This window comes from Taudactylus pleione, unplaced genomic scaffold (genome assembly GCF_031769625.1).
Source record: "Taudactylus pleione unplaced genomic scaffold, aTauple2 ptg000334l, whole genome shotgun sequence".
Classification (NCBI taxonomy): domain Eukaryota; kingdom Metazoa; phylum Chordata; class Amphibia; order Anura; family Myobatrachidae; genus Taudactylus; species Taudactylus pleione.
In genome coordinates this window covers 2593747-2611636 of record NW_028284735.1, presented here as the reverse complement: position 1 = coordinate 2611636, position 17890 = coordinate 2593747, and the positions used below count along the sequence as shown (strand labels likewise).

The following is a 17890-nucleotide window of genomic DNA, read 5'->3' as shown; positions in this document are numbered from 1 at the left end:
AAGACTTGAGTCAAACCCCTGGCCTTACTGTAGTGCCAGATCCAAAATAATTACTCTGGCATCGGAAAACGCAGAGATTGCCTATGTGAGAGACACCTTTCTGCAACCATCCACAGCGAGAGGAGTGGAAAAGAGTCTATTTTGAAACAGGACCCTCCAAATAAAAAATTTTACCTCTGTATACTATTTGACTTACCCAAAAATCTGAATTGGAATGAATCCAAGTTTCCTGGAATTTGAGTAAGCAGCCCCCCACCAGAGGGAGGGTACCAGTCCTGTGACAGTCATGTGCATTGACCTGCTGGCTTAGTAGTGGCTCAGTCAGTTGCTATCCCCGGTAAAGATTATATTTTTACATGGGGACGTAGAAAAATGCCCCGAGTGCACCTCCCGGTAGTGATAAAAGGGCAATCTCTAAAGGTGGTAGCCGCAGTATCTGACAGACCAGCCTACCCATTGATCCTAGGCTGGGATTTGAGCCGACTATTAAGGGTAGATAGGATTACCACTTCAGTTTATCACCCACAAACAGTAGTAGAACGTTTTAACCAGACCCTTAAACAGATGATAAAAATAACCAGACCCTTAAACAGATGATAAAAAGCGCTGTGTCACAAGAAAAGCGAGATTGGGATATACTCCTGCATTATTTGATGTTTGCAGTTCGAGATTCAAGAGGTGCCCGATCCTCCACAGGGTTCAGTCACTTCGAACTCCCCTTTGGAAGGCAACCTAGAGGGATTTTAGATTTGTTAAAGGAAGGGTGGGAACAGCAGTCATGCCAAGATCATAATATCGTTCAGTTTGTGTCCCAATTGTATGGCCGGTTAAGGCAGATTGCGCCATTGCTGAATTAACATATGGACAGAGCTCAGCAATGTCAAAAACGAAATTACGATGCTACCACAGTCGACCAATCTTCAAATCGGGAGACAAGGTACTAGTGCTTGTGCCTACTACTGAAAGCAAACTGTATGCTCAATGGCGAGGCCCTTATGAGATCATAGAGGCGGTGGGACCTGTAAACTACAGGGTACGACAGGTGAATAGAAGGAAGGAAGCACAAATTTACCATGTAAATCTATTAAAACTTTGGAAAGAAAGTGCCAGTCAGCCCTCTTTAGTGGCAAAAAAAACACCAGACTGTCATGGACCCATTGAGGTCACCCTCAGTCTTAGTCAAAAACAGGAAGTGGCGAGTTTAGTAGCATGAAACCAAGATGTATTCTCTGCTATTCCGGGAAAGACCCAAATCATACACCATGATATTGTCACTCCTCCCGGGGTGATAATAAAGCAGAAACCCTATCGCATACCTGAGGCAAAACGGGCAGGGGTAAAACGGGAGGTGGAGGCAGTGGCATAACTAAGGGGGGTCGAGTGGGGCACATGCCCTTGGCGACATGGCAAGCCCTGCAGAGGGGGGCGCTGCCGGCCATGGCATTGTACCCGCACGCCCGACCCCCACCCCCATTGTGTCCTGTCTGCACTTTACCAAGCAGGCAAGTGTGCCACTGCCTGCTAGCCTGGTGTTGGCTGGGCTGCCTGTAGGGGGAGCTGCAGCAGAAGCGTGCAGTCCCTCCTAGGCAGCCTTCCTAACAGCTCTATTCTCCTCCTGACCTGGACTACAGCTGCCATCTGCGCCTGGTGAGGGGTGATTCTTCCCTCCCCGGCGCTGTCCGTCTCCGTTTACTGCAGGTAAGTTATTGGTGGGGGGAGGAGGGGGGGTCAGGGGTGGATGACTAAGCTGCCTCAGGAGGGGGGAGGGGTAGGTGTTAATTTTTTATGTGTGGTGCTGGTGGAGTGGGGAGGTGGGGAAGCTGCTGGCTGCATTTGTGTGAAATAAGTGTGTGTCTGTATAGGCTTTCAGTGTGTGTATATGTCAGTGTGTGTGTATACTGTATGTGTCTGTGTGTATGTATAGGCTTTCAGTGTGTGTTTGTGTATATATGTGTCAATGTGTGTGTATATGTGTCAGTGTGTGTGTGTATGTATAAGCTTTCAGTGTGTGTATATGTGTCGTGTGTGTAAATATGTTTGTGAATCTGTGTCAGTGTATGTGTATCTGTGTCAGTGTGTGTCTGTGTGTTGAGAGACAACGCAGGGGAGGTGGGGATGGTGTGTTCAGAGACAATGCGGGGGAGAGGTGATGGTGTGCTGAGAGTTGCCGCAGGGAGGAGGTGATGGTGTGCTGAGAGACGATGCAGGGTTGGAGCTGATCATGTGACAGAGATGACGCAGGGGGAGGGGATGGTGTGCTAAGAGACGACGCAGGGGGGGTGATGGTGTGGCTGAGAGTTGACCTGGGGGGGAGGCGATGGTGTGCAGATAGATGACGCAGTAGGGAGATGATGGTGTGGCTGAGAGTTGACCCGGGGGGGCAGTGATGGTGTGCTGAGAATTGACACAGGGGGCGGTGATGGTGTGCTGAGAGACGACTCGGTGGGGAGTTGATGGTGTGCTGAGAATTGACGCAAGGGTGGCGGTGATGGTGTGCTGAGATGACGCAGGGGGGAGGTGATGGTGTGGCTAAGAAGAGATGACAAGGAGGGAGATGATGGTTTGGCTAACAGATGATGCAGTGAAATGATTGTGTGGCTGAGAGATGCAGGGGGAAGGAAGTTACACAGGGGGAACGAGTCTGGTTGAACTACTGTCATAAGATGGTTCATAGAGGAGTCAAACAGTGAATGGAATACCCCAATTGTGCTAGTGCCTAAGCCTTTGGGGGTGTTCAGATTCTGTAATGACTTTTGCAAGTTAAATAAAGTTTCTCAGTTTGACTCCTACCTTATGCCCCGGGTTGACGAGCTGGTGGAGAATCTAGCAAAATGCCAGTATTATTATTATTATCCTTAATTTATATGGCGCCACAAAAGTTCTGCAGTATCTCACCACTCTTGATTTGACAAAAGGGGATTGGCGGATTCCTTTGACTGAAGCTGCTAAAGCAAAAAACAGCCATCTCTACCCCAGAGGGTTTGTTCCAGTACAAAATGTTGCCTTTTAATTTACATGGAGCCCCAGCAAAATATAATAGATAATGCTAAACCTTTATTTGTACCTGTATACAAGTTTGGTAAATCATGACACAATAAATATATTTGTACAAATGTGTGTACTTCTATAATCGGTCTTATAATAAATAAGATAAAATAAGTAATAGAGCAAATGTTATATGAGCAATGTGGGTATACTGTATATAATTAGAATAAATAAATTGATGCCCAGAGAATGCAAGTACTCAACTTTGGAACAGGAGCGCTTGGCGATTAAGTGGACAGTAGAGTCGCTAAAATATTATCTGTTGGGGCACAACTCTGGCTAATTACAGATAATGCTCCATTACAGTGAATGCGCACAAACACAGATTTTTGGCTTTACAGTCATTCAAATTTGAGGTACAGCATCGACCAGGAATACAGCAGCTCAATGCTGATGCCCTTCCCAGAAGGTCCCAAACCTCCAAGCAACTGTATGGTAAAGCTAGGGGAGCAAGAGGGAGTTCAAGGAGAGCTCTGGAATGTGGTAGAGGATTGTGTTCCCGGTCGAATTATGCAAATAGAGGCAGAGAGCTTGCCTGGAAAAGTTTTAGCTTTACCAGGGTGGTTGACACTAAGGGCGAAGGAGTGTGACATGAGGTTAATGCAGCAGGTTTGTGCAGAGATGGAGCAATAAACATCATGGTAATGAGATCCAGTCCAGGTTTTCCTGGGGTCAGCTATAAGCCATGAAGCAAGGCTAATTAGCAGCACCTGTTATCTGTCTTTTAAGTTGTGTCAGTGCAAATCCACAATGATCCGCATGGTGAATTAGTCGCCCAGGTTACAGGCCCGGGGGTGATTAGTGTTAGGGATCCCGGACCTGATGGTCCACTAAAAGAACTGTATTGCTGTATGGAAGATTCTGTTTACCTGCTGTAACATCTTGCCTGTGACCACTGCACTGACCTTTATATCTGCCTGTGGTGAGAAAATAAACTTCTGTTGGATTTTACTCCGGTCTATGTGATTCTTCTCACAATATACATCACAATACTATAAGCCCAACAAAAGATCATCAGGTTAATATCCATAAGTAATAATCCTAGTTAACTGCTCATCTGTTAGCCACAGCCATCCCCTATTTCTGCTGCGAGACTCCTCCAAGCAAAACTTCAAACGCTCTCATCAGCTGTATTGGTGCGTGGCTCTGAAGCCACGTGAGCTGCTGCAACTGAAATATCTGGGGGAAGCATGGCTGGGCACGCCGTTGGTGTCCTACTTCACTCAGGACCCCTACAGGACGTACAGCGGTGCAGCATCCTGGAATCGATCAAGCCTCTCTCTCCCATAAAAGCCAGCAGCATGTTGCTGCTCTGTAATCCCCTCCGGTGGTCCTCTAAGGGAACAGTCGGGGTCATGAGAGCGGTGGGTGCTGTGGAAGCCCGGGGAGGTATGAGACACACCAGCCCTACAGTGCAGTCATGCGAGTAATAATATACCCGGCCGCTATGCTCAAAAGCAGCACATAGAGGCAACAAGGTCTTTTACATATCTGTGAAAAGCTTACCTTCTCTTTGCCAGTGGCCCCCTCAGGTAGGTGTCTTGTATGAAGAGAGACCCAGAGACTATGTAGCTTAGTGATTCTCTCAGGGGCCATCTTTAGAGTGGGATACAGGGTTCACACAAACCTCTATTCTATCTACTCCCACTATGCTAGTGCTTGTTCCCTTTTGCCAGGAGCTAAGCACCCAAAAAAAACAGTAAAATAAAAAAATTACACCTAACTAAAAACTAGGACCTAGCCAGTGCCTTACTCCAACGCACGAAAAACATACATTGAACCTAGGGTGAAAGGGGAGGAGTTATATAGAGGGTGGGAGCCAGTTTCAATTAGCTAATGTCCAACTCCACACTTCACTACGCATAACCCAGAAGAAATAGCACCCCCTAGAAGGAAGAAAAGGAAATGGTATTGCAGTGCACGTATCTGGGTCTGCTATACTAGAGTCAACACCCTCCCTTAGATTCAACATGATAAACAGTTATAGTATAAGCGCTCTCCAGATGTGCTAATAAGTATAAAAATATATTAAAATATAATAGATAATGCTAAACCTTTATTTGTACCTGTATACAAGTTTGGTAAATCATGACACAATAAATATATTTGTACAAATGTGTGTACTTCTATAATCAGTCTTATAATAAATAAGATAAAATAAGTAATAGAGCAAATGTTAAAAAATCATCACGATAGACATTCCCCCATTAATTGGGTATTTCAACAATCGATGGTAGTAATGCTGTACCGTGAACAAGCCAGCAGAGGCAAAACTATATCGTCGGAGCATTATATCATTAGCAAATGTCTTTAATTACTCATTGGGTACCTGGCATGTCGGAACGGAACAATATTTTTTGAAGTATCTAAACGTACACATATGTATTTGTACATTACTTTATTTAATATGTATGTGGAATACTACAGACTTTAGCCGAATTTTACTATCTTTCTTAGCACTCTCATCGGTACTGGCCCGCAGGAGCCGGGCACAGTAGGACCGAAAGCAGATGCATCTATTAAAAGGGATCAATTATTGTCAATATATGTACTCTCATCATTATCTCCTCTGCACGATACCGCTGAAGCATAGAGATTTGAAAGCAGATGCATGGCATTCTTGATTCTTTCTTTTCAGTATGACTATTACTCATCTTAATTTTCTGACTGTTATAACTGACACTGAGAAGGATAACACTCATTAATATCATTCGATGCATGCAGATGAATTAACAGCAGTATTTCACTCCTCAAAGTGTGCAGTTCTTTTATACCCACTATTCTTTCTTTCTTTCTTTCTTTCTTTTCGGCAATCCAAATCATTGACAGATATTACCCCATACTATAAGGGGGCAGTCTGGTGATATTCCCAACAGATACTTCATCCTATATGTTTTTTAGAAATATTTTTTGCCTTGACATACGAACACGGCAGTTCATACTTGGAGGACATATTCTGGATCACAATAAGCATTTTAAATGACTACTAAGTGACCAGAACACGATACATTTGTCCAACAATAGTTTAATTAACAGTGTGATACTTAAATATACAACCTTTGTGTAATTTGTCTGTCTATATATGGTGTTATGTCTTTTATGTACGTAAGTTGAAGATTATGTAATAAACTTTGTTTTAATAGATTACATTAAGTTTGTGCCCCCGCCAAAAGAGTTTTCTTTTCCTTTCTTTTCTTGATTCCATTGTATCTTAACTCTAGGGGAGCACCGCCAATCGTGTATATATAAGTTGATGGCATTAGAATTAGTGACATTTCCAACTACAATTTGAGATTGATCACTCACTGCCACACAACTGTAAACATTTGGCAATACTAATTTGAATTTCTCAGCCTGTGCGGGGACACTCTTCTCGTTTCTAGAATACAGTTGTACAATACTGTCTGAACCTGAATCAGGCCCATTGTCTCCAACCCAGTTCACCCTCCAACTGTTTATCCTCTCTTTATAATGTTAGTTTTTGACAGTGCTCTCTTCTCTCTTGTTCTTGCCTTGAACTAGCTTTACGACCAGTGATCCTTATCTTTTGTCTCCTACTCCCCTTTAGTGACTCACACGGTATGCTTGCCCATATGATGGGTAAGGTTTAATTTATACCTGGCTATAGCTTTCATCAGCAGGGAGGGTTTGATAAATAAGGAGAGATACAATGTACCTCAGAAATACCTATTTGTACAGGAAAAATGGGGTTTATCACCAATATAAACAGTAACAGTAAATGTATGACTTGTGCTCTTAATACAAGTTATAAGTAGAGATGTGTGTCGACCCTCATGTTTTGGTTTGGTTTTGGATCTGGATCTCCCCTGGTTTTGGATCTGAATCTGGTTTGGGATTTTTTTCATTGGTGTTTTGTCTTTCAGTTTTGGTTTTGGATCTGGATTTTTTTCTTAAAATTTCATAAAAACAGCTAAAATCACATAAAATTTACCTGTTTTTGTTCCTACAGTATTATTAACCTCAAAAACATTTATTTCTAGTCATTTCCAATAAATTTTGACCACCTCACAATATTATTTTTTTCATCTAGTTAAGGCCAAAAGGTTGCATCCAGCTAGCTGGCTGACTAAGCTAAGCGATACAGTGGGCAGCACTAACATGTGGCAGTTCAGCTTCCAATTTCCAACATGGATACAGTGTGTTATACAGTGTGGGTTTGATACACCAATAGTGCACTTACTGTGACAGCAGTGTCGGCAGAGCAGAGTTGCTGACCTTCAGTACTTGGAATGGCAGTGCTGTGGTGCTGGCAGTGTCCCCAGTGCAGGGTGTCGGCGGTGTCAGCAGAGCGGGGGTGCCAGCAGTGTCTTCAGTGCAGGTTTGCTGGCTGTTTCGGCAGTGCAGGGGTTGCTGATGGTGTCCTCAAAACATGGAATGGCAGTGCTGCGGTGCTGGGAGTGTCCTCAATGAAGGGTACCGGTGATGCCGGCAGTGTCAGTGGTGTCTTCAGTGCAAGTTTGCTGGCTGTGTTGGCAGTGCGGGGGTTGCTGACGGTGTACTCAGTACATGGGATGGCAGTGCTGCGGTGCTGGCAGTGTCCTCAGTGAAGGGTACCGGCAGTGTTGGCAGTGCGGGGGTGCCAGCGGGGTCTTTAGTGCAGGTTTTCTGGCTATGACGGCAGCGGGGGGGTTGCGGGTGGTGTCCTCAGTACATGGAATGGCAGTGCTGCGGTGCTGACAGTGTCCTCAGTGCAGGGTACCGGCGGTGTCCTCAGTGCAAGTTTGCTGGCTGTGTTGGCAGTGCAGGGGTTGCTGATGGTGTCCTCAGCACATGGAATGGCAGTGCTGCGGTGCTGACAGTGTCCTCAGTGCAGGGTACCGGCGGTGTCAGCAGAGTGGGGGTGCCAGCGGTGTCTTCAGTGCAGGTTTGCTGGCTGTGTCGGCAGTGCAGGGGTTGCTGATGGTGTCCTTAGTACATGGAATGGCAGTGTGGGAGTGCTGGCAGTGTCCTCTGTCCAGGGTACCAGCGGTGTCGGCAGAGCGGGGGTGCCAGCTGTGTCCTCAGTGCAGGTTTGCTGACTGTGTTTGCAGTGCAGGGGTGTTCACAACGCAGGATGCCAGCTGTGTCGGCAGCATGGGGGAGACAGTGGCGTCAGCAGCGGGGCTGCTGGCGGTGTCAGCAGTGGGGGTGCCGACAGCTGATGTGTTGGCAACGGGGGGTTCTGGCCGCGGGAACCAGCACCATCTTTTTTCCCTCCATTCAATGGGCTTAACGCTGATTGGCTGAGAGCTGTGACAGACGGCTCTGTCAGCCAATCAGCGCTTTGCCCATTGAAGGCAAAGGGATTTTTAAAAATGGCCGATCAAGGCAAAACCTCGAGATCCGACAGAGGATCGCAAGGTTTTGCCTCGATTAGGGATCCAGGGCAGGAGGAGAGATCCGAGGGGCACCTTGGATCGCCCCGGATCCCCGAAGTTTGGGTGGGTCCGGTTCTCAGGGAACCGGACCCACTCATCTCTAGTTATAAGATACCCTAGACTGTTCAATGGTCTCTATGATCACATAACCCTAATGCTTGTAATAACCTGGATTGTCTAGAACAGCACTTGGTGGGCAACAATTAAGGCATAACGCTCAACTGTCCTGATTTTGTTTGGACTGTCCTGAAATGTGGAAAGGGAGCTTATATAAAAGTAGGCAATTTAGGATGATCTTAGTGGAGTTTGGGTTGGTTGGGTTATTTGGCTCATATTATTGGGCTTATTTTGTTCAGGACTCAATTTTGTAAGCTATTTAAAAGCCATGCTGTCTAAAACAGCATTATTTGTACTGTATAACCCTGCACTAGAGAGACTTCCTAGACTATATTATCATTCACGGTTCTGCCACCACTTCAAACAACCAACACTACAAATTTCATTCCTTCTACCCTCATAGTCTGGATGGATCATATGAGTGGACTGTTCCAACTGTGAAATGTGGGGAACAGGGAACTGAAATCCACCCAGTCATAACCACATAAACATGAAATCGCACCCACTTCCTGCAGCCCTTTAGAGTTCTAAGATTTGGGAAAGGATGGAGGTATGATACATATCGCTGTTTGATATATGATGCAATTATAACATTGTTGTTTTTTTTTAGCAACAATGAGAATTTCAGTTTAATAATCAAACTGGATTTGTTTTTAGTCATGTGGCTAATCCACCTCCTAACAAAATCAGCGATGTGACTGGATGCAGTCAAGTCAGATTTTTTATAGTTTGCTTCATTTTATTGCTATTTGCTAGCAGTAGTGTATGTGGAATGTAATACAGTATTCACTTTCATCATCACCAAATTCTGATCAATCACTTGTAAACTGTAAATAGAATAACATCAGTCAATACAAGACATCAGTGATCTGATTCAGAGTTCAATGCAAGTCGGATTTTTTCCAGATGTATTTTTTAACAATGTGTATGAACCAAGCATACTCAATTCCAAGCGATTCAGAGTCAAACCGATTTCCGTTATACTTCCACTTGTAACTACAGTATGGAGGTGTAACTAGGCTGTAACTAGACTAAATGCAGTGAGGGCTTATCAGTGGAATTGTGGCTTATGCTGAGTTGCACAAATGTATAAATTTATGCCTGTTTTCAGACACATCTTGTCCACCAAGGATAGGGCTGGTGCAAGTGCACACTGGTGATAATGACAGAAGGAGTATGGGTAATGTGATGACATTGATGTGTACAATTCTGCAAAAGGGCAAGTATACGTGGTTAAGTCCATGCAGACAATGCAGATATAATTGTGTCCGACTTGTGTTCAACTCTGCTTTGGCACCTACACATTTTACCATCAATAGTAAATCTGTCACATACCTGACAAGAAGACTGTTTTCCAATGTGGACAATTGTGTACGAAGAGTTTTCCAGTTTTTAAATTCTGTATACGAACCACAACTGAAATTCTTAGGTTTGACACAATAAAAGTATTCTTCATCTCTCTCGTCTTTGTACTCACACAGTTCTTTTTCCTTAAGATCAAACCCACATTTGGTCTCCACTTGCTTGTCTTGAGTTGTAAATTTTCCTAAGAAATCTACATTGCCATACCAGCTGTTTCTTGACTTCCAAAGAGCAGAAACTGCTTCACTTGGGTGCATGAGAAACACTGTCACCACAACTTTACCTTCCCAAAATAAAGTAAAATGAATGTAATATGTCCCATTGTTACAGTCTTCAATCCTGCCAGATACTCCTGCTCCAATATCAGAGTTAGAAATTCTTGCTCTTAAATAGTCTCCTCCATAGGTTTTCTTCTTGCCCAAATAATCGTAGGCATCAACCTGTACTGTCAGTAAATCACCAACACAATAGCTCTTTGTTGAGTTTTTAAGGAAGACTTTACTGTTCTTAGCACTAGTTGTGCTATTCATATGGGAAAACGACACTTTAGGCATCCTCTGATCTATTTGATTGAATATTTGATTTATCTGCATTTGAATTTCTGAAGGTATCCGAGTGGTGCCATTGATTTTCTTCTCTCTGGTGAAAATCTTTAGAACAATTTTTTATTATTATTACATGTTATTTCTATAGAAACAACTTACAAACTTGCAGTGTGTATAGAGTAATTATATAAAAAGCTCATACATATATATATATACAGTATATATAGCATTTCATGTAGAGGGGCACTCGTAGTAAATGAAATAATGCCAGGGTGCCATCCATAGAACATGTACAATACAAAGACCCCCTCTAATACAGGGATCAGGCGGCGCTCAGCAGACTTCAAAATAGCAAATCGTTGGCTATTCCAAATACAATCAACGTTTCAAGACCTCAAGGGTCTTTTCATCAGGATATACATAGGTGCTATGTATATCCTGATGAAAAGACCCTTGAGGTCTTGAAACATTGATTGTATTTGGAATAAACCACGATTTACTGTTTTGAAGTCCGCTGAGCGCCACCTGATCCCTGTATTAGAGGCGGTCTTTGTAATATATATATATATATATATATATATTGTGACACAGTCAGATTAGGGGTTCCTCTCCTGGGTAGAGGACTCCTTCCTTACACACACAGCAGCTGGGAAACAGTACGCCAGACTGGATTCAAGTACAAGCTGGTCGGCACCAGTCTTTATTGTACAATGTCAGAAATAACAAAAGAAACCATAAACATAAAACCTAGCCCTGGCCGGGCTCTAACTTTACAGGTGGTTCCCTCACTACCAAAACCTGGCAGGGCCTAATGCTCTCACCAGCAACAAAGGCACAGCACAACACTCACAGTTAGGTTTTCAAGTGTCTCTGAGCAAACTCCCTGCCTGCTCTCCCAGGTGAGACACTCAGCCCTAAACACACTAGGCTTATATTGGCCACTCTCAGGTGGAAACCCTAACAAGCCTGTTACCAGGCTGCGTGAACCAAAACCTGGAGTGGCCGTGGGTGGAGCCCTCCCTCACCTCTCACCCACAACCCCCAGGTCCCAAACCGGCTTTTCAAAAAGCCGAGACTCAAGCCTGCTACACTGCAGACTTTCTCCTGGGGGTTTTAAAACACATAAGACAGGAATCTGGGACAAATGTACCTGCCACAGACCACTTTACCAGTGATCCTATCACATTTCCCCCCCCTTTGTTTCGACCTGTGGGGCGGAACAACTGAAGCCCCCAAACAATAAATGCGTGACAACGCATCTGCATTGGCCAGCTGGCTTCCTGGCCTGTGTTCCACTGTAAATTTAAAAGTTTGTAACGCCAAGAACCATCTCGTAATTCTCGCATTACTGTCCTTATTTTCAGACATCCACTTCAAAGGGGCATGGTCAGTGATCAATTTGAACTTTCTTCTGACCAAGTAGTACCTGAGAGCCTCTAACGCCCACTTTATGGCCAACGCCTCCTTCTCCAATGTGGCATAGTTTCTCTCATGTATATTCAACTTTCTGCTTAGATAGAAAATAGGGTGTTCCTCACCCTCCTTGTTCTGGGACAGGACCACTCCTATACCTACTTCTGATGCATCGGTTTGTACTATGAATTCCCTTTCAAAATTAGGAGTCATCAGGACTGGTTGGGAACAAAACGCTACTTTCAACTCCTGAAAAGCTTTTTCTGCCTCAGGACTCCATTCCACCATGACTTTTTGTTTGCCTTTGGTCAGGTCAGTCAGTGGGACTGCCATGGTGGCAAAGTTGGGTATAAACCTCCTGTAGTACCCCGTAATTCCCAAGAAGGCTCTCACCTGCTTCTTATTGAGAGGCCGTGGCCAGTTTTGTATGGCATCAACCTTATTGAGCTGAGGCTTTATCAGGCCTCTGCCAATGGTGTATCCCAGATATTTTACTTCCTCCATGCCTAGACAACACTTTTTTGGGTTGGCTGTCAAACCTGCCTTATAGATGGAGTCCAACACTGCTTGTACCCTGGGTAAGTGAGACTGCCAATTAGGACTATGAATGACCACGTCATCCAGATAAGCAGCCGCATACTATCTATGGGGCCTTAGAATCCTGTCCATCATTCTTTGGAAGGTAGAAGGTGCCCCATGTAGCCCGAAGGGCAACATCTTGTTTAGAAACAAGCCCTCTGGCGCTGAAAAAGCTGTCTTTTGTTTGGCGCTCTCGGTTAACGGTACTTGCCAATACCCTTTGGTTAGGTCAAGAGTGGTTAAATACCTTGCCGTCCCTAGTCTCTCAATCAGTTCATCAACTCTTGGCATCGGGTAGGCATCGAATTTTGAAACACTGTTCAACTTTCGGAAGTCATTGCAGAAACGCACACTCCCGTCGGGCTTTGGAATCAACACAATGGGACTTGACCATTCACTATGTGGTTCTTCAATAACCCCTAACTCTAGCATATTTTTAATTTCTTTCGACACCGACTCTCTTTGTGCTTCTGGTAACCTATAGGGCTTTAGATGAACTTTAACCCCTGGGTCAGTGATTATGTCGTGTTTAATGACCGAGGATTTCCCAGGTACATCAGAGAACAGCACCCTATTTCTGATTAGAAACTCCTTGACCTCTTGTTGTTGAATTGCCGACAGAGTTTCTGCCACTGTCACTTCGGGAACTAAGGGCCCTGGATTTACTGGAGGGGCTCGGACGGCCGACAGTACCGTTCTATCTTTCCAGAGCTTTAACAGATTTATATGGTATATCTGTTCCGGCTTTCTTTTCCCCGGCTGGTAAACTTTGTAATTGACCTGTCCCACTCTTTCTAAGATTTCAAAGGGCCCTTGCCATTTAGCCAAAAGTTTATTTTCCACAGTGGGAACCAACACTAACACTCTGTCCCCAGGAGCAAACCTGCGTAACCGAGCATTGCGGTTGTATACCCTCTGCTGTGCCTGTTGAGCCTGTTCCAGGTGCTCTCACTATCGGCACTACCGCAGCAATTCTCTCCTGCATTTGAGAAACATACTCAATCACCGTGTTGTAAGGACTAGACTGCCCCTCCCAGGCCTCTTTGGCAATGTCTAGTAACCCCCTTGGGTGTCTCCCATACAACAAGTCGAAGGGTGAAAACCCGGTGGAGGACTGGGGAACCTCTATTATGGCAAACAATAAATACGGCAATAAGTAATCCCAATCCCTACCATCCTTGTTGACCACTTTCCTAAGCATGTGTTTTAACGTCTTGTTAAACCTCTCGACCAGCCCATCAGTTTGGGGGTGATAAACCGAAGTTCTTAACTGTTCAATTTTGAACAGGCGGCATAACTCTTTCATAACTTTTGACATAAGCGGTGTACCCTGGTCAGTTAGTATCTCCTTAGGTATACCCAGCCTGCTAAAGACATGAACTAGCTCTCTGGCAATGGTCGTGGTTGACGTATTGCGCAATGGGATCGCTTCCGGGTACCTGGTAGCGTAATCCATTATGACCAGAATATACTGGTATCCCCTGGCAGACTTCATTAAGGGTCCAACCAAATCCATCGCTATTCAGTCAAACGGCACCTCTATAATAGGCAATGGAACTAGTGGACCCTTAAAATGTGGCCTGGGAGCATGATACTGACACTCAGGGCAGGATGCACAAAAGTCAGATACCTCTTTATGAAGCCCGGGCCAGAAAAACCTCTGCATTATTCGCTCAGTGGTTTTCTCTACCCCTAGATGGCCTGCCGTTATATGACCATGGGCCAGATCCAAAACTGTTCTTCTGTAGGCTTTGGGAACTATTAGTTGTTCCACAACATCTTCCCCCTTCTTAGTCACCTGATATAACAAATCCTGACACATTGCCATGTGAGGATAGGACAAAGGACTATCAGGGTCTACGGGTTTACCATCAACTACTTTTACATTCTCCCTGGCTTTTACCAAAGTAGGGTTATTCAACTGCTCCATGGCAAAGACCTCTCTTCTGACCTCTAAATCAGGCAGACGATCAACTGGCCCAACAACACTTCCCACCTCAATGGGAGGCACATCAGTTGGCGGGCCACCGTCATGCTCCGCATTCTCTAGTTCGCCAATCATAGTAGAAAAAGGGAATAACTCTGCCTCAGAAGAAACTCCCTCCTCCACTACATCGACAACCTTCTCAAATGGATCGGGGTTGTTCACTTCTGGAACAAAACGGCTTTCCCACAACTTCCAGAAGTGAGCAAAGTCTCTCCCCAATATTGCATCGTATATCAGACCATGCACCAAACCCACAGAACCTATAGCAGAACCACATGGTGTCTCGATGTTCACCTCGGCAGTAACATAATATCGAGTATCCCCATGTATGCAGGTCACACCAACAGTTTTCCCCTTACACCTCAAGGGGTTCACCAGCTCAGCTTTTATAAGTGTAACCAAGCTACCAGAGTCTAACAGTGCCTCTACTCGGTTGCCATCTACAGTGAGTACACACATGTGCTTATCAGTCTCAGCCTGCCGGTCAGCCGTACAGGCTGTCTGTGCAAAGAAAGACGCCCTGCGGCAGACATGAGCAGTATCACATTGCATAGGTTCAGTTGTAAGTGAACAATTAGCGGCAATATGGCCGAAGTCACCACATCGGAAACACTGAGTCATATTAATGTCTATTCGTTTACGGGGCAAGAACCTTACTGGCTTGGCAGGCCTGTCTCCAGGTTCTACACCCTTAGTCTTAGGTACATCCCACCGCCCAGCACCCTTCTCCCCTGGAACAGTCTTACCAGTGTCTGTGGGAGTTCGCCGGTGCGCCATCGGGGCCTGGTGGGGCATATTCATCAGCTCCTCAGCCGCCATGTACCTCTCCACCAGCTCGACCAACTGGTCCGCGGACTTAGGGTCTGCATGGCTCACCCACTTGCGCAGAGTCACAGGTAATGATCGCAGGTACCGGTCCATCACGACCCTTTCCACGATCTGTGGTCCTGTCAGCGTCTCGGGCTGTAGCCATTTTGAGGACAGATGGACGAGGTCATGCATCTGTGAACGTGGAGGCTTGTCCATATGGAACTCCCAGCGGTGGACCCGTTGGGCACGAACAAAGGTGGTGACTCCCAAGCGAGTTAGGATCTCCTGTTTTAGTTTTTTATAGTCCTTGGCATCAGCCAGGCATAAGTTGAAATAGGCCTTTTGTGGCTCCCCAGACAGAAAAGGTGCCACCAGACTTGCCCACTGCTCCTTGGGCCAACTCTCCCTTTCGGCCGTTCTTTCAAATGTGGTGAGATAGGCCTCCACATCATCGCCCAAAGTCATCTTTTGGAGGAAGTGACTGGCTCGTATGGAGTGAGTGGTGGTGGGAGGACCAGTAGTAACATCTCTGGGCTGGGCGACCAGGTGCTGTACCACCTCTTTTATGGCCTGGCTGTTTTCCGCTAAGGCCTGGCTGTTTTCCACTAAGGCCTGGCGGGTTTCCTTGATGGCGACCTGTTGTTGCCTCTGGGCTGTCTCCAAGGCCAACAGTTGCACCCTGGTGGATTCCTGCTGAGCCCAGGTAGATTCCTGCTGAAGTTTGTTCGTCTCCTGCTGAGCTCTGGTAGATTCCTGCTGAGCTGTTGTAGCTTGGAGCAAGGCCTTAATAATGTCCTCCATTTTGTCCTGGGGCGTAGGTTGGAAGCTGAACCTTGCCTCTCTGAGCATTGGCTGACGCCTCCTCTATGGGACTCCAAGGACACAGTGTTATTTCCACACTCACCAATTGGGTGTCTGTCCCTTTAATTTTTAAACGGAAAGTTTTCCTCTCGCTGCAACTTCAGTGTGTGTGGTTGCCCGCATTCTCCACCATATTGTGACACAGTCAGATTAGGGGTTCCTCTCCTGGGTAGAGGACTCCTTCCTTACACACACAGCAGCTGGGAAACAGTACGCCAGACTGGATTCAAGTACAAGCTGGTCGGCACCAGTCTTTATTGTACAATGTCAGAAATAACAAAAGAAACCATAAACATAAAACCTAGCCCTGGCCAGGCTCTAACGTTACAGGTGGTTCCCTCACTACCAGAACCTGGCAGGGCCTAATGCCCTCACCAGCAACAAAGGCACAGCACAACACTCACAGTTAGGTTTTCAAGTGTCTCTGAGCAAACTCCCTGCCTGCTCTCCCAGGTGAGACACTCAGCCCTAAACACACTAGGCTTATATTGGCCACTCTCAGGTGGAAACCCTAACAAGCCTGTTACCAGGCTGCGAGAACCAAAACCTGGAGTGGCCGTGGGTGGAGCCCTCCCTCTCCTCTCACCCACAACCCCCAGGTCCCAAACCGGCTTTTCAAAAAGCCGAGACTCAAGCCTGCTACACTGCAGACTTTCTCCTGGGGGTTTTAAAACACATAGGACAGGAATCTGGGACAAATGTACCTGCCACAGACCACTTTACCAGTGATCCTATCACAATATATATACAGACATACACACACACAGAGTAAATATCATTATAAAAATAGGAGACCGATGTTGTAGTCTATAATGGAATTCAGAATATGTTTTAATGATAAAGGCAAATTCATGTGTAGATCAATAAAAACAGAGTGGGCTTGTCTGAAACAATTCAGTCGCAGAGGATCAAGTAGAGAATCTTCATATATATAACTCTTAAAGCTCAAAGGTTAACCATCTGTAAGAAATTATCAGGGGACTACTTTGGTGTATTACCATAAAACGAGATGTTTATTTGAATACATCATCTAATTAACATACACTTACAATAAAAAAAAGCAAATATAGGCTTATCTACAAGATAATTCCTTGTCACTTGGACCACCATATCCAAAATGCTCTCTTCCAGTTCAGTCACAAGTCTAATAGAAGATTCCACTAAACTCCAAATGTCACTACTGATTTTGTTCTAGAAATTCATGAACAGTGTTACCACCTACATCTGATCTGCTCATTATATAACCCTTATTCATTATATCCTAACTCCTAGGTGGTCCATGATTCGCCTGGCTGACCATAACCATTTTAAACACATATAAAATAATTATTTGACCCAAAAATTATGCAAACTCTATTGATCAGTTGTGAAGAAAATAATTCAAGAGTGATTTTAAAAAGTGTATAAACCAATTTCTCATACCTTGGATAGTGGTGTCACGTTTCTGTCATGCAATAACTGCACGTTCTTTTAGAATTAAGGCCATATTCTTTAGGAGATTGTTCAGGTGTTATGGGTCAAAAGCATTTGATAGCATTGCGCGATGTTGCAGCTGAAAATTTAACGTCTGGCATTATGGTCTGCAAAGCATGCACTTGCAGAACAAAGACCTGTCTGGACTTTGATGCATCCTTTTCCCTTTAAAGAGGGAACTTGTCTGTTACTAAGTGCTAGGTGATTAAGTTCTGCCCCAAGATGCTGTCCAGGACCTAGCTCCTAAATGATTAATTACCTGTGTTCTGACCTGGCTTGTATATAGATACTAAAAGAAACTGATAACCTGTGTACTTACC

General features: G+C 45.0%; 1 protein-coding gene across 2 annotated transcripts in view; it reads right to left on the bottom strand.

The window, feature by feature from the left end:
• Positions 1–17890, bottom strand: part of LOC148508925 (NXPE family member 4-like) — a 255212-nt gene that overhangs the window by 176399 nt on the left and 60923 nt on the right. For both annotated transcript variants that reach the window (XM_088443813.1, XM_088443814.1), the window contains exon 2: positions 9876–10552. In XM_088443813.1, the coding sequence (XP_088299939.1) occupies positions 9876–10495 (620 nt within the window). In that variant the 5' untranslated portion in view covers positions 10496–10552. The remainder of the gene's footprint in view (positions 1–9875; positions 10553–17890) is intronic.